Source organism: Colobus angolensis, unplaced genomic scaffold (assembly GCF_000951035.1).
Source record: "Colobus angolensis palliatus isolate OR3802 unplaced genomic scaffold, Cang.pa_1.0 Scaffold77, whole genome shotgun sequence".
In the NCBI taxonomy this organism is placed as follows: domain Eukaryota; kingdom Metazoa; phylum Chordata; class Mammalia; order Primates; family Cercopithecidae; genus Colobus; species Colobus angolensis.
The window spans coordinates 3432062-3453516 of NW_012121487.1; the positions used below are offsets into that span (position 1 = coordinate 3432062).

Sequence of the window (21455 nt, forward strand, 5' to 3'; positions counted from 1 at the left end):
AAGATTTCAATACTTTCATCAAACATTGGGAAATAATCTCTAAAGTCAAAAGAAATGGTGCTGGCCAAATTCAACTGGGAGAAGAAAAGAAATGTTATTAACACCACCTTCCAGTGCCAGACCTACTCTAGGTCTTTCCGTCCCTTCCTCTGCCTCAGTCCACAATCCCAGGCCTCTCTCTTTCCTTAAGATCTTTACACTAACTCGTATGATTTTCTGGATAAAACCAAACTTCATAAACCATTTGTATGTAGTTCTGCTAGAACTCTCTCTGCCTGGCTGGGTCACAAGCTACATGAACCCTGAGGGATAAGGCCAGAGGTAGAAGCATGAGAACCTGCTCAAGTCCACCTTTCAGGTTCCACTGACCTATGAGGGGGTCAGTGACATGGGTCCAGTCAATGCAGCACTGCAGTTCCAGCTGGTAGTGGGACTGGATATAGAGAAGGAGATGCTGGTAGAAGCCAATACCAGCAACCAGGTGCGTCCTGTAGGCACATTCCAAAGTGCTCCGGCTGTGGATGTGCTACAGATTGTGAAAGGGAAGGGGCTGGTTAAGCAATAAACTCAGAGTTACACTCACCCTCCCTTACCCTGTTCATCTCACTTGGCTCTGGAACTTCATCTACATCTACTCTCATCCACAAGTTACTCTCACACTCTTAGCTCTAACTCTCTGGTCTTCCCATCTGGGACCAGGCTCCCCTCCTTCTTCAATCCTAATTATATCTGACTCTCTCCCTCCTTCCTTTCTGCCGTCTTTTTTTTTTTTTTCTGAGATGGAGTTTCGTTCTTGTTGCCCAGGCTGGAGTACAATGGCACAATCTTGGCTCACTGCAACCTCTGCCTCCTGGATTCAAGTGGTTCTCCTGCCTCAGCCTCCCAAGTAGCTGGGATTATAGGCATGCACCACCAAGCCCGGCTAATTTTATATTTTTAGTACAGACGGGGTTTCTCCATGTTGGTCAGGCTGGTCTCGAATTCCCAGCCTCAGAAGATCCGCCCACCTCAGCCTCCCAAAGTGCTGGGATTACAGGCATGAGCCACCACGCCCAGCCTCTTTCTCCCATCTTTTCTTGGCTCCCCTACCTCCAACCATGTTCTGGGCCCACTTTCCCAGCTGTCTCTTCCTTCCTTGGCTTTCCCTCTTTAGACAAGGACCTCCCCTTACCTTTTTGTTAGTCTTGATAAGCTGGATAACTTCATAGTATACCTTTCTCCACAGCAGCTCCTCAGCTTTTCTCCCATAGTCCACTGGGTGCAGGAACATAAGCTTGACGCAGAGCTCACGCAGCCTGGAAGGGTGTAGAGGAGCATGAGAGAGACAGCCCATCCCTTGGAACAGGGACACAAGAACTAAGGGCAAGGAGTCATGTGCCAACACCCCCACCAACAAATCTCTGTGCTTCCCAAGAGACATGCAGGGTCAATATGACCCAGCACAATAGCAGCCTAGGAAGGCAGTGGGAGTCCCAGAAGACAGAAGCAGGAAGCACTAAACATTTCTAATAAGCCTCATTTTTTCCCTTTCCACACTTTGCTCCCTTTTTCTCTGCCTTTTTATCCCCTCTTTTTTTCCCTTCATTATGCAGTATGGCCAACCATCTTGACTCAAATTTTTTGTTTTTTTGGTTTTTTTTTGAGACAGGGTCTCACTCACTCTGTGGCAGTGGCGGGATCATAGTTCACTGTAAACTTGAACCTCTGGGCTCAAATGATCCTCCCACCTCAGCCTAACTACAGGTGCGCAGGATTACAGGTGTGCGGCACCATACTCAGCTAATTTTTTTTTTTTTTTGAGACGGAGTCTCGCTCTGTCGCCCAGGCTGGAGTGCAGTGGCACAATCATAGCTCACTGCAGCCTCTAACTCTGGGCTCAAATGATCCTCCCACCTCAGCCTAACTACAGGTGCGCAGGATTACAGGTGTGCGGCACCATACTCAGCTAATTTTTTTTTTTTTTGAGACGGAGTCTCGCTCTGTCGCCCAGGCTGGAGTGCAGTGGCGCAATCTCGGCTCACGGCAAGCTCCGCCTCCCGGGTTCATGCCATTCTCCTGCCTCGCCTCCCCAGTAGATGGGACTACAGACGCCCCCCACCACGCCCGGCTAATTTTTTGTATTTTTAGTAGAGACGGGGTTTCACCGTGTTAGCCAGGATGGTCTCGATCTCCTGACCTCATGATCTGCCCGCCTCGGCCTCCCAAAGTGCTGGGATTACAAGCATGAGCCACCGCGCCCGGCCACCCGGCTAATTTTTAAATTTTTTTGTGGAGACAGGGTCTTGTTTTTTTTTTTTTGTGAGACGGAGTTCACACCATTCTCCTGCCTCAGCCTCCCGAGTACCTGGGACTACAGGCGCCCACCACCACACCTGGCTAATTTTTTTTTTGTATTTTAGTAGAGACAGGGTTTCACCATGTTAGCCAGGATGGTCTCGACCTCCTGACCTTGTGATCCGCCCATCTCGGCCTCCCAAAGTGCTGGGATTATAGGTGTGAGCCACCGCGCCCGGCCAACAGGGTCTTGTTATATTGCCAGGTCTGGTCTCAAACTCCCGGGCTCAAGTGATCCTCCTGCCTTGGTCTCCCAAGGTGCTGGGGTTATAAATGTGAGCCACTGTGCCCGGCCTCGAATGCCATTCTTTTTATTTTACCCTACTTTTTAAATGTAGAGACTGTGCTACTTTAGGGCATCAGTCTATTAGATGTAAAACCTGCAGATGGAGTGAGGGATCCTATCTCATCTCTTAGGAAGGCCAGAGATTACAGAGACCATAAAGGAACCATGAGGTAAGGAGGCAAAACAGAGCACGTGCTTATATATCTGAGAAGGTTTCTGGTAGAGATAGGTAGGGAAACAGTAAGGATCTGTGGTTTAGAGTCTCTAGCTTACTTGTTCCTCAGGCTAATGTTTTCTGGTTTGAATACTTCTTGATAAGCAGTTTTGTTGCAAAGGATGAGGTCAAGTCGATGCACAGCCTCCACCACAGCCCTGCAGGGAAATACAGGCAAATATTCCCTTAGCCATATGCATGGTCCATGTAGGATGACGCTGGGACACTGATTCTAGAGGAGAAGCTACAGAATCAGCGGCGAGGAAAAAAGGAGAAGGCTGCAGGCTGAGCTCTGTACAAAACAAGATGAACACAGTCTCCATCTTGTTATAGTAACCCCTGCCCCTCCCCACCCCCAGCCCACCAGGGGACATTTGGCAATGGTGGAAACATTTAGAGTCATCACAACTGGGGGAAAAGAGGGTTGCCATTGGCATTTAGAGGGTGCTGTTAAATCTCCTGTAATGCACAGGACAGCCCACCACAATAAAGCATTACCCTACCCAAAATGTCAACAGTGTCAAACTACAGAAACTGTGATACGGTAAGGCAGACTCTCCCAATGGAAAGAGCACAGGCTGTGATGCCAGGCAGAAAAATCTAGGGTTTGAACCCTGGTTGTGTCTTACTCTGTGCCTTTGGGCAAATTACCTACCCTTTTAAAGCCTTAGTTATCACATCAATAAAAACGAAGATAATAATAGCTACTTCAGAGAACTGTTTTGAGGATTAAATGAAATAATAATTTTTATATAGCTCTGGTATATGGTAAACATTCAATAATGGTAGAATGAATAAATTATTATATAAGGCCTTATTATCCCTGACATAAAGGAAAGGCATTTCTAGTATAAAATTCTACTATGGAATTGTAGGGTATGATGGGCAAGTAGAGGGAGCTCCTAGACTACTTAGCCATAAGTAGGATTCGGGTAAGCCTGGATTCTGCTGAAGGAATTATTTGTTGAACATAGTGGTTATGAGTGTAGGCATGAGTGAGCTGAGATCCGGCCACTGCACTCCAGCCTGGGCGACAGAGCGAGACACAAAAAAAAAAAAAAAAAAAGAGTGTAGGCAAGAAACCAGACCGCCTGGATTCAAATATTAGCTCTACTTCTTACCAGCTATGTGGTCTTGGGCAAAATACCTAACTTCCTTATGGTTGGGTTCCTTCACCCAACCATAAAATGGAAATATTATTACCTATTTTGTGAGGATTAAATTAGCTAATACACAGAGCACCCATAACAGTGCCTGGTATATATAGTAATCACTCCAAGTGTTAGTCTCCATCCTTCTTTTTCTAAGGCTGAGGGGGAGACTCCGGGCACTATGAGGTAAGTCTGTCATCACAGCAAAGAATAAGTCACAGAAACTCTACAATGGATGGCCAAGAAGTCCCAGAGGTTGGTCTCGTATCTGGAAGGGTAAAACCCAGAAGACATCAGGCAGGAGCTATAAGAACATGTGAATCAGGCACAACTGTGGACAAAAAAGCAACAAAAACAGAGTGAAGATTTCCAAACAAACCAAGAGGTGCTCCTAGGCCGGGGAAAGTGGGCCACAACAGCTGGCACCCTGTGGTGGTGGTGGCTCAGGAGGCACACTACTAAGCTGCCCTGCACAGGGTGAAGTGACCACCAGCACCCAGCAGAGCAGGTGGGATGATAATCGATACCTTCTCACAAACAATCATGTTTCTTCAAACTGGACAGCCTAGAGATGGATGCCAAGCCCTTTTGGCCAACCTGGCCCTTGATGCTAGGGGCAGCACCAATGATTTACTTTATACCAGCTCAGTTCCTAGGGCAAGGCTTTTATCTTTGGTGCCATGGAAAGAGCTAATGGGAGTGTATATTTTTATAGAAAAGCTCCATAGCTCTCTTTTTATCCTTAATCCAAAAGAAGGTAAATCACCACCACTCTGGGAAGTTCTAATTGCAGATGCTTAAATATGAGAGGGCTCACCACTTTTTTCTTATTTTCCGTCAGATCATAAGCTTCTCTACTAAACTATAATCTCTCTTAGGATAAACACTACAAAATCTAGTCGTGTGTTTCATTCACTCCCGGGCCTAGCAAAAACAAAATTTTTTTTTTTTTTTTTTTTTTTTTTTGAGACAGAGTCTCGCTCTGTCGCCCAGGCTGGAGTGCAGTGGCGCAATCTCGGCTCACTGCAAGCTCCGCCTCCCGGGTTTACGCCATTCTCCTGCCTCAGCCTCCCGAGTAGCTGGGACTACAGGCGCCCACCATCTCGCCCGGCTAGTTTTTTGTATTTTTTTTTAGTAGAGATGGGTTTTCACCGTGTAGGCCAGGATGGTCTCGATCTCCTGACCTCGTGATCCGCCCGTCTCGGCCTCCCAAAGTGCTGGGATTACAGGCTTGAGCCACCGTGCCCGGCCCAACAAAAATGTTTTTAAAAACAAACAACAAATGAATTGGCCTAATTAATTGGTGCTTCCAGGCTCCTTTCTCCTGCTGCCCTTTCTTCTGACTTAAAATATTTCAGAATTTCATATCTGTAAACAGCTACGTGTGGGAGTTCCCCAAATTTCTGATGCTCAGAGTGACAAGTCCAGTCTAGCAACACATTTATCTTGAGCAGAGAAATCAGACTTTCCTCCTAGTTCCTTCTACCTATCACCCAGCTATAATAAATCATAAAAACAGTGATTGGCTGCCTCAAATTTCTACCCAAAGTCAACAACACAATTACACCCATGTGCACACAGCCTAAGCCACACAGGCAAACACATCAGCTTAGGTTAGTCCTGTGAATGTAGTGGTTTAAGAAAGAACTACATTTAACGACAACTGGAAGGATGACTAGAGCCATCCCCAAAAGCTGGAGACAAGGAATACTGCAGACACTGCCCACGCGCTGTCTGACTGGCAGCACTGACACTAGGCAGCATGATGAGGCACACGTGCCGCCCCTAGCCAACTCCTCACCCGCCTGGGGACTGCTTGGGGCAGCTCATACTGGGAGCCCTGGGGCCGCTAGATTGAATCACTTTTCTATTTTTGGAGCAGCCTATAGTCCCCTCTGCCTCTGGCTTACAAAGCCAGAGAAGGCAGGATGCCTACTCAAAGAGGAAAAGACAACATGCTCTTGACTCTTTCACTGCCAAAATGGGGCCAAGGCTCTGAGGGTCGTCTTCTCATGCAAGCATCCGTGTTCTATAAAGCCCAAGCTAAATGAAAACCCCAAACTCTACTCTGTAGTAGAAAGCACAAAACTCAGTTTCCACGCTTCGTCCTATTTTGACCCAGTTATGGAGCCCATGTTCTAGCTGACCTACACAACAAATCCTCCACCTTCGATGGGAAGAGCTCATTCGGGCCTGTTCCTAACAGAGGGCTGAAGGGCTGAAGATGTGACTTGTGGAGCGTGGGTGGCATTATGGAAATCAGAAACCAGGAACGGAAGTTGCCTGGCAAGAGACTACAGTCATGAGGCCGGGAGGAAGGCAGGACTCAGGAGTCCCCAGGTGCCCGGAATTGCCTCCAGATCCCAAGAACGCTCTGGACACAAAGTCGTTCGCGGCCCTTCCAGGCCAAGACTTTCTCATTCAGACTCCTCAAAATTAGAGCTGTATGGGACTTTAGGGCACGTCCAATTCAAATCTTTATTTTTAAGGATAAAGAAACTGAGGCCCAAGGTCACATCGTGAGAGAGTGGCAAAGGATGGACCTGAGCCTAGCTCTACGGACTTCAGTCCAAGACTCTTCCTTGTAAATCCCACAGGATTCCAAGCACCGTTCCCTTCCGGGTTTTTCTACACCTGTGACCCCACCTTCACCTACCCAATCCTTCCAGCCTTCAATTCCCACCCTATTACCCGAACTCCACAAAGCTTAGTGCCCGCCCCAAGCAAGCTCACTGCAGAGGGGATTCCTCCACGTGCTTCCCTCCAAACCTCCCACCCACCCAATTCCCCTTTCAATTCCATCTCGAGTTACTACGGGACCCCGCCCCGCCTCCAAAATTGCACCCTCCTTCCTTGCCCGCACCTCACCCCGACACACGGGCCCCGCCCGCCCGGGAAGCCCCGCCCCTCGCCGTCTCCCCACTTCCCTCGGCGGCTGTTCTCACGCCCTGGCCCCTCTCACCGGTAAAGCCGCTTAGTGTGGAGGACTTTTGCTTCGGGCTCGCTGCTCTCCCCTGTGGGGGGGCCTTGGCTCATGGTGCCCGGGTCCGGGGGCAGCTCCCGGTCACAGGCCCCCGCCACCCACCAGTACCACCACCACTGCCGTCTCCGGCCGTAGCCGCAGCCGCCGCCACCGCCGGCCCTGCTCGGCCGCCATCGCTGTGAGGCGGCTGCCCGCGACAGCTCCTCCTCCGCCTGGCAAATCTCGCGATGGCAGCCGCACAGTTGCGGACCAGTGGCCTGCTGCTACCAAATCTCGCGAAACTCGTTTTCCCTCCCGGGAAGTTGCCAGAACTAACTCTGGGCAGCATGGCCTCTTTCCGGCTTCTCCAAACCCTTGCGAAAAACTTTATTGGCAAAGCTATCAGAGAACGGACAGTGTACCCACTGAGGCGGCCAAAGCTTAATTGGATCAGGGCAGGTGAGCTTACAGCTAGGAGGGTGACTGCTTTGTCCTACAGTGGTCATTTGGTCCATCCTTCTGCCCCTTTCCCGCCTCCCCGTTTGAACCAAGCCTCTTTCAGATTACTGGTTAGAGTGACTCCAGCTTTCCCTTTTCCCCATAATTTAAACAAACAAAAAGTGCATGTGAAAGTTTACTTGGAAAAGGCCGAGCATCACATAGGAGTAAAGCCTTGGAAGAAATGACTTGTACAAGCGTCTCGGCCCTTCAGCTCCCCTCCCAAAGATTTCCAGCTTGCATATCTATCTCTTACCACCCAGTAACATTTATTGAACTGCTGTCTTCCAGCCACAGTGCAGGATTCTAGACACATAGAGGTGAGCAATTTAGACACTATCCCTGCCCTCACAAAGCTCAAATGACTTTAGGGATAAGGACTCATAGGAATGAGAAGCTAGTCCCTCACGTTTGGATATCAGGGCAGGTGGGCTCACAGCTAGGAGCGTGACTGCTTTGTCTTGTTTTAGCTTAAACCTAAGTTTAAAAGCAAGGGTTTTTTTTTTTTTTTTTCTTTTGCCTGTGTACGAATTGTAATGAGAACATAAATTGCCCTTCTACCGCTATGCTCCTGGCTTCAGCCACCCATCTTCTTTCTGTTCCTGAAACAGCCTAAGTCTTTCCCATCCATTGGTCTTTCACTTGCTGTTCCTCTGCCTGTAACACTCATACTCCTGATTTCCCATCAGGTTTCAGCTCAAATACTACCTTACCAAAGAGGTCTTTCCTATAAAAATTGTCTAATTGATTTAGTTGCTAGGCTTCTTCATTATCTGTTACCCCAATAGAACATAAGCTTCTCAAGGGCAGAGACCTTGACTGTCATCTTGTTCTCCTCTGTGTCTGCCTAGAATAGTTCCTAGCTAATAATTGGTGACCAGTAAATATTTACTGAATGAATAAGTGTACAAATTCCATCTCTGGGTATCCCAGCCTACTCCGAGCACCCTTTGGTGCACAAATCCACTTTTCTCCCTCTGCTTTCCTGAGCTGGGAGTTCCTACACATTCCAGTTGCCTAGAATGTGAACTCACCTCTTTGCCCAGCTGCATCCCAACTTTCAGAAAGAACGACATCCTCTAATGCTTTTTTTGTCGGCAGATTCAGCAGGGCGGGGCCTGCCCCTTTAATCTGGGCCCCACCTGCTCTGGTCAGACAGGTTTTGAGACACAGGTAAAGGGAGGGAGACAGAGAGAAATACTTGCAGAGCCAGCAGGTAGCTGGGCAGCTCCTTCCCAGACGGACGGACAGACGGATGGACGCTGGGGACCCTCCACTCCATATGGAAAGTAAGAGGATGTCCTGGGTCCAAACTGCAAGGTTTAGAGGGCCCTTGAGATGAAGGGAGGGAATCAGTCCCATCCAGAAGCAATGAGATGGAGGGCCGCAGGGAGGGGAGAAAGACAGGAGAGAAGGCATACCAAACAGTCATGATCAGACCTAAATGCCGGAATAACAGATCCAGGCCCTGCAGAGATGGATGAGGTGGGCTAGTGAGGAGTTTGGGAACTGACCAAGCACCAATGAAGGAAGAGGGTGCCTGCAACTGCCAGCTTTTTGGGACAGATTAGTTGGCAAATCACTGGTCTCACCTAGAATGCAGGAGGGTTCCAAGCAGGGATATGCAGGGAGAAGGGGAGATGGGACAGTAGAGGGGAAGCTTCTCTGTCTACATACAGCAAGATCCTCAGTAGGAACGAAACTTGGCAAAGTTCTAGACACCTCTTCTGCCTCCTGTTCCTGCATTAGGGTGGCCATGACTCCAGGGGTTTTGGTGGAGGGGCACAGAAGGCGTGGGTGGAGGCTGACTGAGGCCACAGCTGCCAGGGCCTGTGCCCCTTGACTCACCCTCTCCTGTTGGATGGCATTTGATGTCGAAAGGGTGCCTCCATTTCAGCTGCTCACTTCCTTCCCTCCTCCCTCTGTTTCAGCGTCTTCCTCTGTACCAGGTTCTCCGTAAGGCTCCAGAAGGGGCCAAAGCCCATGAAACCAGTTGCCCTGGGGAGTATGAGTTCTGTCAACCTGTCCTAATAACTAGAAGACAGGGGTTTCTGACAGAGCTTTTCTCTGCTCCCTGCAGGATGACTTGACATTGTAGACCCCAGAACTGAGGCCCCAGGATGACAGAACAGGAGACCCTGGCCCTGCTGGAAGTGAAGAGGTCTGATTCCCCAGAGAAGAGCTCACCCCAGGCCTTGGTTCCTAATGGCCGGCAGCCAGAAGGGGAAGGTGGGGCCGAATCCCCAGGAGCTGAGTCCCTCAGAGTGGGGTCTTCAACTGGGTCTCCCACAGCCATAGAGGGGGCTGAGGATGGTCTAGACAGCACAGTAAGCGAGGCTGCCACCTTGCCCTGGGGGACCGGCCCTCAGCCCAGTGCTCCGTTTCCGGATCCCCCTGGCTGGCGGAATATTGAACCAGAGCCCCCTGAGTCAGAACCACTTACCAAGCTAGAGGAGCTGCCCGAAGACGATGCCAACCTGCTGCCTGAGAAAGCGGCCCGTGCCTTCGTGCCTATTGACCTACAGTGCATCGAGCGGCGGCCCCAAGAAGACCTTATCATGCGCTGTGAGGCAGGCGAGGGCGAATGCCGAACCTTCATGCCCCCCCGGGCCACCCAGCCCGACCCCACTGAGCGCAAGTGGGCTGAGGCAGTGGTGAGGCCACCTGGCCGTTCCTGTGGGGGCTGCGGGAGCTGTGGAGGCCGTGAGTGGCTAAGGGCTGTGGCCTCCGTGGGAGCTGCACTCATCCTCTTCCCCTGCCTACTATATGGGGCATATGCCTTCCTGCCGTTTGATGTCCCACGGCTGCCCACCATGAGTTCCCGCCTGATCTACACGCTGCGCTGCGGGGTCTTTGCCACCTTCCCCATTGTGCTGGGTGAGCCTGTGAGAAGAAAGGGGAGATTGGGAAGTGGACTTGAGGAGGGCAGGGCCTGCCTGCCATGGGGAGCAGGAGGGTTTCCCTTCACTTGGCCTGGGCCCCTCAGGGTCTCCCACCCCCTGCCAGTCTGCATGCCCATATCCTCCCAGGACCACTCCACCCCACTGTGTAGAGCCTATGCACTGCCCACAGTGAACCTGCCCCCAGCTTACTGCCTCTTGCGCCCTTACCCTGCCTATTCTGACCCTACCCTGTGTTTCCCAACTCCACCCAGGGATCCTGGTGTACGGGCTGAGCCTGTTATGCTTTTCTGCCCTTCGGCCCTTTGGGGAGCCACGGCGGGAAGTGGAGATCCACCGGCGATACGTGGCCCAGTCGATCCAGCTCTTTATCCTCTACTTCTTCAACCTAGCCGTGCTTTCTACTTACCTGCCCCAGGATACCCTCAAACTGCTCCCTCTGCTCACTGGTCTCTTTGCCATCTCCCGGTAAGTTGGGGCAGGGGGTGGGACACGGGAGAGGGAATGGTGCTAGAGAACCTAGGCATCTGAATGTCTGGAGAGTCAGGGTCAGGAGCTTTCCGGATTCTACACTGGCCCAAATGTGTGCCCTGGGGAGGTAAGTCCACCTTCTCTCTTGTACCTTCCTTCAGCTGGTCAGCAGATGGAAGCTGATTTCAGAGATACATCTAACCATGTCGAACAAAAAGGCTTTCAGGTGTCATCTAGATCCATGCACCCATTGCAGCCACTCCCGTGGCAATCTAGTCAGGTAGCTGTTTTGGTCTCTAGCTGAACACCCCCTGTGACCAAATGTACAACTTAAAAATAGATATATTTTTTCAAAATAGAGACAAGGCTAGGTGCAGTGGCTCATTCCTGTAATCTCAGCACTTTAAGAGGCCGAGGTGGCAGATCACTTGAGGTCAGGAGTGCGAGACCAGCCTGGCCAACATGATGAGACTCTGTCTCTACTAAAAATACAAAAATTAGCTGAGCATGATGGTGCACACCTGTAGTCCCAGCTACTCAGGAGGCTGAGGCAGGAGAATTGCTTGAGCCCAGGAGGTGGAGATTGCAGTGAGACAAGATCGTGCCACTGCACTCCAGCCTGGACAACAGAGCTAGACTTCATCTCAAAAAAATAAATAGCTGGGTACAGTGGCTCACGCCTGTAATCCCAGCACTTTGGGAGGCTGAGGCTGGTGGATCACAAGGTCAGGAGCTCGAGACCAGCTTGGCCAACAAGGTGAAACCCCAGCTCTACTAAAAATACAAAAAATTAGCCGGGTGTGGTGGTGGGCATCTGTAATCCCAGCTATTCAGGAGGCCAAGGAAGGAGAATCGCTTGAACCTGGGAGGCGGAGGTTGCAGTGAGCCGAAATTGTGCCATTGCCCTCCAGCCTGGGTGACAGAGACTCTGGCTCAAACAAATAAATAATTAATTAAAATAAAATAAAAAATAGAGATGAGGTCTCACTATGTTGCCCAGGCTGGTCTCAAACTCCTGGCCTCAAGCAATCCTCCTGCCTCAACTTCCCAGTGTGCTGATTACTCAATTCTTCATATAAACCAGTCTTTTTCCATTTTTAAAGGTACTAATTGTTAGACAGTTCTTCATACTGCGCTAAACATTTCTGCCCAGATTCTGGCCTCCAGAATTGCCTAGGACAAATTTAGATATTTGACACAACCTCTCAATCCCCCCAGTCTAACACTCTGTCCCCCTGGTATCTGCTTTGCAAAATGGTCCTGGTTTCTTCATCGTCCTGGGAAGAAACATCTGCCTGTCACGGCTGGGGGGCCTGGTTGAGGGTACTGTCCTCTTCCTGTTTGTCAATGACGAGAGGGCCCTGGTAGAGGGTATTGTCCTTTTCTTCATACAAACCAAGGACATGTGAGCTCTTGTCACAGCCTTCTTACTCTACTCTTTTTTTTTTTTGAGACAGCGTTTCACTCTTGTTGCCCAGGCTGGAGAATACAATGGCATGATCTCAGCTCACTGCAATCTCCACCTCCTGGGTTCAAGCTATTCTCCTGCCTCAGCCTCCCAAGTAGCTGGGATTATAGGTGCCCACCACCAGGCCCAACTAATGTTTTGTATTTTTAGGAGAGACAGGGTTTCACCATGTTGACCAGGCTGGTCTTGAACTCCTGACCTCAAGGGATCTGCCCACCTTGAGCTCCCAAAGTGCTGGGATTACAGGCGTGAGCCACCATGCCTGGCCCTTACTCTCCTTTCATTCAGACTTTTTACCATCACCTAAAATCCTTAGGGGTATTTTCACATGAACTACTATTAACCTTAACCTAGAAGGCACCTTTGAATTTCTTAACCCAAATGCAGGTGTTTTCTTTCCATTTTCCCTAATACATATGCTCTTGTTACTTTTTTTTTTTTGAGACGGTGTCTTATTCTGTTACCCAGGCTGGAGTGCAGTGGTGCCATCTCAGCTCACTACAACCTCTGTATCCTGGGCTCAAGCAATTTTCCTGCGTCTGCCCCCTGAGTAGCTGAGATTACAGGTGTGAGCCACCATGCCCAGCTAATTTTTTTTGTATTTTTAGTAGAGACAGGGTTTCACCATGTTGGCCAGGCTGGTCTCGAACTCCTGACCTCAGATAATCCACCCGCCTCGGCCACCCAAAGTGCTGGGATTATAGGCGTGAGCCACCATGCCTGGCCTGCTCTTGTTACTTTTGATACAGGATTCCAGGTAGCTTGCTAAAATAAAATATTATTCCTGTTGAGCTAAAATTAATCTTCCCGGCACTTCTGATTGTGGTCCAGCAGTCAGTTGTCCCACCAGCCTCCTGACCATCATGCAGCCTTGCATTTTCTCCCAGTAGGTTTTCCCGAAATAAATATGTTCCTGCTCATGTAACTCAGCCTCCCATCTCAAACTCTTGGGGAATACTGGTCTCAGATAGAAGTTGGCTTAAGCAGTAAAAGTAATCAGGGAGCTAAAGGAAGACTCAGTGATTGTCTGGTCCAGGCTTCCCATTTTACAAAGGGGAAATCACAACAGATTAGGGGAGAAGAGTTGCTCAGGTCAGTCAGCAATAGTGTCAGCACTAGAATCCAGGTCCCTTCCCTCTCTTATCCAGGGTCCTTTCTTCTTTACTATGGACAAGTTCATTAAGCAGTTTGTGCCTCAGTTTCATCATCTGTAAAATAAGGTTGTTATGGGGATTAAATGAGTTAATTCATGTAGAGTACTTAAAACAATTTGGTACTTGGGGCTGGGCACAGTGGCTCACACCTGTAATCCCAGCACTTTGGGAGGCCAGGGCGGGTGGATCACGAGGTCAGGAGATTGAGACCATCCTGGCTAACATGGTAAAACCCCGTCTCTAATAAAAATACAGAATTAGCTGGGTGTGGTGGTGGGCACCTGTAATCCCAGCACTTTGGGAGGCCAAGGCGGGCGGATCACCAGGTCAGAAGATTGAGACCATCCTGGCTAACACGGTGAAACCCCATCTCTACTAAAAATACAAAAAATTAGCCGGGTGTGGTGGTGGGCGCCTGTAGTCCCAGCTACTCCAGAGGCTGAGGCAGGAGAACGGCGTGAACCCAGGAGGTGAAGCTTGCAGTGAGCCGAGATCGGGCCACTGCACTCCAGCCTGGGCGACAGTGAGACTCCATCTCAAAAAAAACAACAAGAACAACAACAAAAAATCTGGTATTTGGTAGGGGTTCATTATGCTGTGCTGCTTCCTAGTGCAGAAGAGAAGCAGCAGTTACTCTTCCCTCCCTTTCACAGGTGAAAAAGAACAGAGGCACATGAATTATGTAAGAGCAAGTTGCTCTTCCCTCCCTCCATTGAGGGGTGTGTATTGAACAAATCTTCCACGAAATTTGTGGCTGACCCATCCTCTGGGCTTCAAGCCCTCCTGGAGGTGGCTTCTTTGCTCTCCTCTTTACGTCTTCCCCTCACATTGGCAGAAGAGGAGGTAATGAACAGGCTTGGGTTCAAATCATGACTTTTCTATGTCCCAGATGTGTGATCTTGGACGAGTCTTACTTAACCCCTTTGGAATCTTAGTTTCTTCATCTGCAAAAGGATAAATACAGTGGAACACACTGCAGCTATAAAAGAATGGGAAAACCATTTTTATATTGATATAAAATGATCTCCAGGATAAATTAAATGGGGAAAAAATAAACATGCAGAGAACAGTCTATATAGTATGCTGCCATACTTCAAAAAAGGGAAAAATAACTTTTTGCTCATATATGCACTTTTTAAAAAATCACTCAATGTACTATCACACTGGCTCTTCTTCCCCTTTCTTCCTCCTTCTTTCTTTCTTTCTTCTTCTTCTTCCTTCTTTCTTCTTCTTTCTCCAAGAAAAGCACACTGGTCTTTTTTTTTTTTGTTTCAATCAATGTTGACCAGGTTGGCCTCGAACGTGTAGCCTCGCCTCCCCGAGTGCCAGGGCAACCGGCCTGAGCCACCGCAGCTCCCCACACTGGTCTTTAAGAAAAAATAAATAAAAGAAAAAATCTGCTGGACATGGTGGCTCACACCTGTAATCTCAGCACTTTGGGAGGCCAAGGCAGGAGAACTGCTTGAAGCCAGGAGTTTGAGACCCTCATCTCTACAAAAATAATTTTAAAAATCAGCTGGGCATGGTGGCACACACCTGTAGTCCCTGCTACTTGGGAGGCTGTGGTGGAAGGACTGCTTGAGCCCAGGAGTTGGGGGCTGCCATTGCACTCCAGCCTGGCTGACAGAGTAAGACCCCATCTCTAAAAAAAAAAAAAAGGCTAGGCGTGGCGGCTCACTCCTGTGATCCCAGCACTTTGGGAGGCCAAGGAGGGCAGATGATCAGGTCAGGAGATTGAGACCATCTTGGGTGAAACCCCGTCTCTACTAAAAATACAAAAAATTAGCAAGGCATGGGGGTGGGCTCCTGTAGTCCCAGCTACTCCCAGCTACTGAGGCAGGAGAAGCGCTTGAAGCCAGGAGGCAGAGGTTGCTGTGAGCTGAGATTGTGCCACTGCACTCCAGCCTGGGTGACAGAGCGAGACTCCGTCTCAACATAATAATAATAATTTAAAAAATCACTTAGTGCACAAGAAACCATAATATTGATGCCTGGGGTGGGGGTGGGGGAGAATAGGGTGGGAATCGGTAAAGGGAAGGAAGATATTTTACTATACTGATTGAATTTGCTCAAACATTTTAAAGTTTGTACAGCCAGGTGTGGTGGCTCGCATCTGTAATCCCAGCTACTCAGGGGTCTGAGGTGAGAGAATCACTCAAGGCCAGAAGTTTGAGCCCAGACTGGCAACATAGCAAGACCATGTCTCTAAAAAAATAAAAATAAATCAAAAAGTAAATAAAAGAGGGAAAGGAATAATATACTCAACTTCATAAAGATGTGGGGAAGTCAAAATCAATCACTTATAGTAATTAGTGCTGTGCCTAACACATTTTAAATGCATAAACTTTGGCTGTATTTGGAAGCACCAGCCATACCCACCAACTGCATCTGCCTCCCTATGTACTCCCCACACTGTCAACCTATTGCCAAACTGAAGCGCTTCCCTCGAGAGTAGCTTGACCCTTTTCTTGCCCCACAGTCTGATCTACTGGCTGACCTTCGCCGTGGGCCGCTCCTTCCGAGGCTTCGGCTACGGCCTGACGTTTCTGCCGCTGCTGTCGATGCTGATGTGGAACCTCTACTACATGTTCGTGGTGGAGCCGGAGCGCATGCTCACTGCCACCGAGAGCCGCCTGGACTACCCGGACCACGCCCGGTCGGCCTCCGACTACAGGCCCCGCCCCTGGGGCTGAGTCGCTCCACCCTCCCACTCGGAGTAGTGGATAGTGGCGTGGGTCTGACACATCTTTGAACCTTGTGGCCAGGCCTGGACTTCGCCCCCAGGCCTAGGACCGCGGTGGGTGGAACCCTGATACTACCCCAACAGGGACTCCAATCAATCGGAGTTCTCCCCTTGCCCGGGCTGCCCTTCACCTTTGGTGCCCGGGACAGTCATAAGGGATGGACTTAGTTTTCTGGCAGGAAAAAAGGTGGACAGCTGTGTTTCTTACGGATGCTGAGGGCATGGGGCCAGGACCAGGGGAGAGGCACAGCTCCTTCCTGAGCAGCCTCCCACCACTGCCACAAGGGCTCCCTAATGCTGGACTCTGGTCCACTCCCCGGCTTCCCGTGAGGCAGGAGGCAGAGCCACAGCCAAGGCCCTGACCACTTCTGTGCCAGTTGTCTAAGCACAGTGCGTCAAGGACGCTGGAAATGCCTTAAGGATAGAGGCTGGGCATCACATCAAATGGGACTGTGATGTTTGCTGAAAACCTTCCTGGGGATCTGGATTCAGGACCCTCCATGACTGGCCTTAGGGCCCCTTAGCCTCAGTTAAGACTATTTACAGCTGACCAGTCCGGAGCTGCTGCTCTTCTACCTATTTAGGCCCTTGTAACTTCCCACCTTTAAACTGCCCAGAAGCCATGCCTCTCCCATGGGAAGAGGGGAGCAGACAGGGAAGTCTCTCCCAAGAGCGGGTGTGTGTGTGCGTGCACGCGCGCGCTCACACGTGGTGGCTGGGAAGTGCCTGGATGGTGTGGTGGCTGATGTTAACCTAGTATGAGTGTGTGTGTGTAACAACAAATTACTACCAGTCTTTGCTGGCTTTTTCTTCCTGTTTCTCCCCTAGTCTCCAGTGTCCCTTCCCTGTTTAATTCAGATGACAATAGAAACCTCCTAGCTCTACCTGGTGGAGCGGAGCTGGCAGGTTCCTTGGTTCCACAGCAAGGAAATAGAGCCTCAAACAGAAACTTGCCTTCCAAGCCCATCTCTTAGCCCTTCCATTCCCTGGAACCAGCCCAAGACCAGCCCAACCACACTCACACATCAATAAACTGGAGCCCTGTGAAAAAAAAAAAATATCTATTTTCTTGCCTTCCAGGGCAGCCAACCAGTCAGAATGCCTCTCATTTAGGCCTGCAAGTCCCATCCAAGGGAAATGTGTGGAGATGCAAGAAGGCAACACCAAGGGGACCTTATCAATAGCCCTGTCCTCCACCCCCCTCCAAAGTTCCCCCCGCAAGGTATGAAGGAAGCCCCACCTGGGGGTTTCTAGGAAGTTGAGGCTGGCCTCTGAGGTTCCACAGAAAAGCAAGATGGGGGAGTGAAGGGGCCGACTGGAACTTGATACTCCAACCTCCAGAGTTTTGAGGCACAACAAGACAGGTCCAGTAATGTCCTTCCCTCCAGAGAACGGGCCTTAATTTATGGACTGGTACTCTGAGTACTTCTTGTGGTACAGCAGCAGAACCAAGCCTCCCACTAGCAGCATGAGCCCTGGGGCACCCAGGGCCACCGCCATGATGCCCAGGACTAGTGGGGACAAGCCATCCACTGGAGGGAAGCCCACACCCAGGAGCATCGACCTAGAGCAAGCAGAGAGAGGGAGGTAAGCGGGCTTAGGAGGAAAGGCTGGGAGGCTCAGTCTTGGTCTACTTCAACTCCCCAAGCCCCCAGCCCAAGCCCTGGCTCTCACCAGCTGAGGTAGTGTTGGTCCCAGTAGCCAGGGCCTGTGGAAGCCCCGAACGTCAGATTGAAGGCACAGAAGTTATTCTGGGACCCAAAGAAGGCTCGGACAATGGGCGACTGGGGAAGAGGGTATGCCAAGGCAGGATGAAGAGGGGAAGCTTGGCAAGGCAGGGCTGATTCTCGGCCCCCCGGCTTCTGGGAGTAAGCCACTGGTCGCCACTGTGCGAAGCCTGATGGGAGGGAGCCCCACAGCAGCCGGTCCAACTGGGAAGAAAGGCAAACAAGGGAGGGTAAAGAGGACCAACCTGTGCCCAACCCTCTTTTCCCTGCCTCTCCCAGCCTTCATCTGTGACTAGCAACAGGAGTCCTGAGTCCTAGGCAGGGCCTCAATCCCTTCTCTGTAAAAATGGGGAGTTCAACTGGGTGAGGACTGAGTTGTTTTCCAAGCCTGCAAGTCTGGACTCAGCCCTCCTCTTGACTCCCAGGCCCCTTGCAGATCTCCACCTGCCAGAGTGTAAGTCATACGGCACTGCCTGTCTGTCTCCACTGAGGGCAGAGACTGGGTCAGATTCATTAGCACAGTGCCTAGCACTTGAACGACCCAAAGAAAGTGTTGCTAAATGGCAAATGGTTGAATGAGTTTTAGGTCCCAATGGTATCCCACCTATATTCCTCACCCATCTGCCTCTCTCCAGGAAGCCTGACCTGGAAGACAGCAGGTGCATATTCATCGTCGATGGAGTGCTGCTCCTGCATTGAGGGGCAGTCAGGGCCCTGGCCCAGTGTGGCTACCTCCAGCCCAAACAGGGAACGGTTTCCTCGGGGAGAGGCTCCAACCAGGGCCACCTCTAGCTGACAGGTGTCTGCTGTGTGCAGGAGGCGAGGGGGTTGGGCTGGTCGGCTGGACCTGGAAAAGGCCTGGACCTAGGAAGGAAGAAGCATGGGAGGTGTGGGAAATAGCTGGATGCCTGTGCTTAAGGGCCACCTCCATCATTAAATCCCATCCTCTCAAATCAGCCTTTTTGAGTCTTTCTGATTTCCCACCCCTTACCCTGAAGGCCAGGCTGCCATTGGCAAAAGTCCTGGTAGGGTCGTTCATGGGGTGGCCTTGAAATGTGGCACTCAGGGTGGCAGGATCCAACGAATCAGTGATGTTGTTCCAAGAGAAATCAGCCAACGAGTATGGAGGATATGGTGTTCCTGGAGGTTTTGCTGCCGTATCAGACACGTTGGTGCTGTCAAACTCAAGCAGCTGGAGGGTGGGGGTGGGGTGGAACTGGGCTTGCCTCTGTTTTTCTCCCGAGACCACACCTCCCACTCACCCCCTACCAAGGCTTTCATATCTGAGTCTATTTCACCACCCCTAGTCTTTAGTTCCACCCTCTAATTGGGATGAACTCTCTCCTCTGCACTCTTCTCCTTGGTTCTCTCCCAACCTCCTCACCCTGGTAAAAACAAGGGCAGAAGAAAACTGAATGCTGTCCTTGGGGAGCACTATCAGGCCCCCATCGGGCTCAGGGGATAGCAGGCGGCTCCAGTTGACGCTGAGGGTGCTGTGGGGGGTGTTGGTGGCTACCAGCACCACTGCCAGAGGCCCCAAGCTGCTCCACATATAATGCAGTGTGGAATTGGTGCCCACTGCCCGGATATGAAGCAGGTTCTGCACGGGACCCAGCCAGTTAGGGATGACCTCCAGAGACACCTGGAACATGGAGTAGTGGAGGGTTGAGGGAACAGGATCAAGGAGAGACACAGGCAAAAGAGAAGTTTGAGGGGAGGGGGGTTTGGAAAGTGCTGGAGAAAAGATGGGATCTTGGGGACTAGACAAGAGGAATGTGTGCGGGAGCTAAGGGAACCCTGGGGTAAGGGGCAGTGGGTACAGGATATCCGAAAAGGGGTAGGGTAGAGGGTACAGCCAGGACTCCCCTGACCCTGGTGGGCAGGTCAGGGCACAGGGCTGGGAAGAAGAAAACATTCAACACTTGCCTGGACTGGGTCACCCAGGGCTGAGTTGGGGTTAAGACTTCACCCTCACATTCACCCTACTCCACAATCCCGTCCCATGACCCATGACCATCTCCCACACCCTCCAGGTTGAAGAACCCTCCTCTTGGCAGCTGCCCTCCACCCCTAGCCCCTGGATGCCCAGTTCCAGCCACCCTGCAAGGGTAGCGTTTCCTGAAACTTCTATCGCTGTAGCCCCAGGGCCCTCACCTGGCGGGTCTTCTCCCCCAGCAGGCCAAATGGGGCTGCAAACAGAAGCAGAGTCAAAAGGAGCAGGGGGCTGGGGGCACAGTGCCCCCAACCCCAGCTGTGCTCCACAGAGCCGCGCATACGGCCGCAATTCAGCCGACGGAAGAGGTGCCGGAGGGTCACATGACTCAGGTTCAGCTGATCCGTTTCAAGGGCGGAGCCACCAAACCGGTTTTTGCTTTTTTTTTAAATTTCCTTTCCTCAGCACCATTTAATGTATTAAAGAACAACTTTGTATTCTATCTTAAAACAGGAAACGTCACAGTCTCTTACAACTAATACAATTTAATACAGTCACAAGATTTTAAGTGAAAAAATACGTTATTCATGCTACAAGTTTTCAGTCTTCCTTGGACAATGCCAAAAATACAGTATTCAAACGGCATGTCTTAAGAGGAACGTGAAATCTCATTTTGACACAAAGACAGGTTAAAGAAAATAAACCCAACAGGGAACTACTGCAGGACCAGCACATTGCCTTAAGTCCCCGACCCTGTCCCATTGTGGAACTCATACAGCTGCTTTCTACTCCAGCACATGAAACCCTGCGGTTCTTCTCTGTGAACAATGAAACTCCCTGGGGTTCTTCCCTGTGGAACAGTGTGGTGGTTCTTCCCTGCCTAACATTTCAACAAAAATTGTAAATATTTAGAGATGTGTCACTAAATAACAACAACATACTTCAAAAAAAGCCAACTTGTTAAATGTTGAAAGAAAAGGCCGGGCGCAGTGGCTCACACCTGTAATCCCAGCACTTTGGGAGACCGAGGCAGGCGGATCACGAGGTCAGGAGTTCAAGACCAGCCTGGCCACGATAGTGAAAGCCCGTCTCTACTAAAAATACAAAAAATTAGCTGGGCACAGTGGCAGGCCCCTGTAATCCCGGTGGCAAATGCCTGTAACCCCAGCCACTCAGGAGGCTGAGGCAGGAGAATCGCTTGAATCTGGGTAGCAGAGGTTGCAGTGAGCCAAGATTGTGCCACTGCACTCCAGCCAGGGCGACAAGGGTGAAACTCCGTCTCAAGAAAAAAAAAAAAAAAATGTTGAAAGAAGGAGCTAGGCTGGACGCAGTGGCTCACACCTGTAATCCCAACACTTTGAGAGGCCGAGGCAAGTGGATCACTTAAGGTCAGGAGTTCAAGACCAGCCTGACCAACATGGTGAAACCCCGTCTCTACTAAAAATACAAGAATTAGCCAGGCGTGGTGGCAGGCGCTTGTAATCCCAGCTACTGGGGAGGCTGAGGCAGGAGAATCGCTTGAACCTAGGAGGCAGAGGTTGCAGTAAGCCGAGATCGCAACATTGCACTCCAGCCTGGGCAACAAGAGGCAAAACTCTGTCGAAAGAAAGAAAG

General features: G+C 50.5%; 3 protein-coding genes across 7 annotated transcripts in view; 1 reads left to right on the plus strand and 2 right to left on the minus strand.

The window, feature by feature from the left end:
* SMG5 (SMG5 nonsense mediated mRNA decay factor) overlaps positions 1-7225 on the minus strand; it is a 43800-nt gene extending 36575 nt beyond the window's left edge. Inside the window, exons 1-4 of the mRNA XM_011928511.1 lie at positions 6948-7225; positions 2894-2992; positions 1172-1295; positions 370-526 (exon numbers count right to left, since the gene is read on the minus strand). Coding sequence (XP_011783901.1) covers positions 370-526; positions 1172-1295; positions 2894-2992; positions 6948-7021 — 454 coding nt within the window. The 5' untranslated portion in view covers positions 7022-7225. The remainder of the gene's footprint in view (positions 1-369; positions 527-1171; positions 1296-2893; positions 2993-6947) is intronic.
* A 27-nt stretch (positions 7226-7252) lies between these two features.
* On the plus strand, positions 7253-16976 carry TMEM79 (transmembrane protein 79). 2 transcript variants are annotated; one of them, XM_011928405.1, is made up of 5 exons: positions 7276-7406; positions 8547-8734; positions 9526-10322; positions 10600-10813; positions 15918-16976. In XM_011928405.1, the coding sequence occupies exons 3-5, from the start codon at positions 9566-9568 to the stop codon at positions 16129-16131; spliced, it is 1185 nt and encodes a 394-aa protein (XP_011783795.1). In that variant the 5' UTR covers positions 7276-7406; positions 8547-8734; positions 9526-9565; the 3' UTR covers positions 16132-16976. The 2 variants fall into 2 exon arrangements, with proteins under 2 accessions (XP_011783794.1, XP_011783795.1); XM_011928404.1 differs by lacking the exon at positions 8547-8734 and having other exon boundaries at positions 7253-7406.
* A 244-nt stretch (positions 16977-17220) lies between these two features.
* GLMP (glycosylated lysosomal membrane protein) lies at positions 17221-20220 on the minus strand. Of its 4 annotated transcripts, none has more exons than XM_011928402.1 (6): positions 20063-20220; positions 19293-19550; positions 18900-19100; positions 18554-18772; positions 17856-17965; positions 17221-17745 (listed from the first exon to the last, which is right to left on the minus strand). In XM_011928402.1, exons 1-6 carry the CDS (start codon positions 20180-20182, stop codon positions 17580-17582), a joined length of 1074 nt encoding a protein of 357 aa, XP_011783792.1. In that variant the 5' UTR covers positions 20183-20220; the 3' UTR covers positions 17221-17579. The 4 variants fall into 4 exon arrangements, with proteins under 4 accessions (XP_011783792.1, XP_011783790.1, XP_011783793.1 ...); XM_011928400.1 differs by having other exon boundaries at positions 17856-18112; XM_011928403.1 differs by lacking the exon at positions 19293-19550 and having other exon boundaries at positions 17856-18112.
* Positions 20221-21455: the final 1235 nt, after the last annotated feature.

What these genes read in the sequence shown, in the direction of transcription:
- GLMP (XM_011928400.1), bottom strand. Translation starts at nt 20,182, where the DNA reads ATGCGCGGCTCTGTGGAGCACAGCTGGGGTTGGGGGCACTGTGCCCCC. An exon ending in TGGGGGAGAAGACCCGCCAG is followed by an intron (nt 19,551 to 20,062) that starts GTGAGGGCCCTG and finishes TCCATGTTCCAG; the next exon opens with GTGTCTCTGGAGGTCATCCC. An exon ending in ATGGCAGCCTGGCCTTCAGG is followed by an intron (nt 18,773 to 18,899) that starts GTAAGGGGTGGG and finishes CTTCCTTCCTAG; the next exon opens with GTCCAGGCCTTTTCCAGGTC.
- TMEM79 (XM_011928404.1), top strand. Translation starts at nt 9,566, where the DNA reads ATGACAGAACAGGAGACCCTGGCCCTGCTGGAAGTGAAGAGGTCTGAT. An exon ending in CACCTTCCCCATTGTGCTGG is followed by an intron (nt 10,323 to 10,599) that starts GTGAGCCTGTGA and finishes AACTCCACCCAG; the next exon opens with GGATCCTGGTGTACGGGCTG. An exon ending in GGTCTCTTTGCCATCTCCCG is followed by an intron (nt 10,814 to 15,917) that starts GTAAGTTGGGGC and finishes CTTGCCCCACAG; the next exon opens with TCTGATCTACTGGCTGACCT.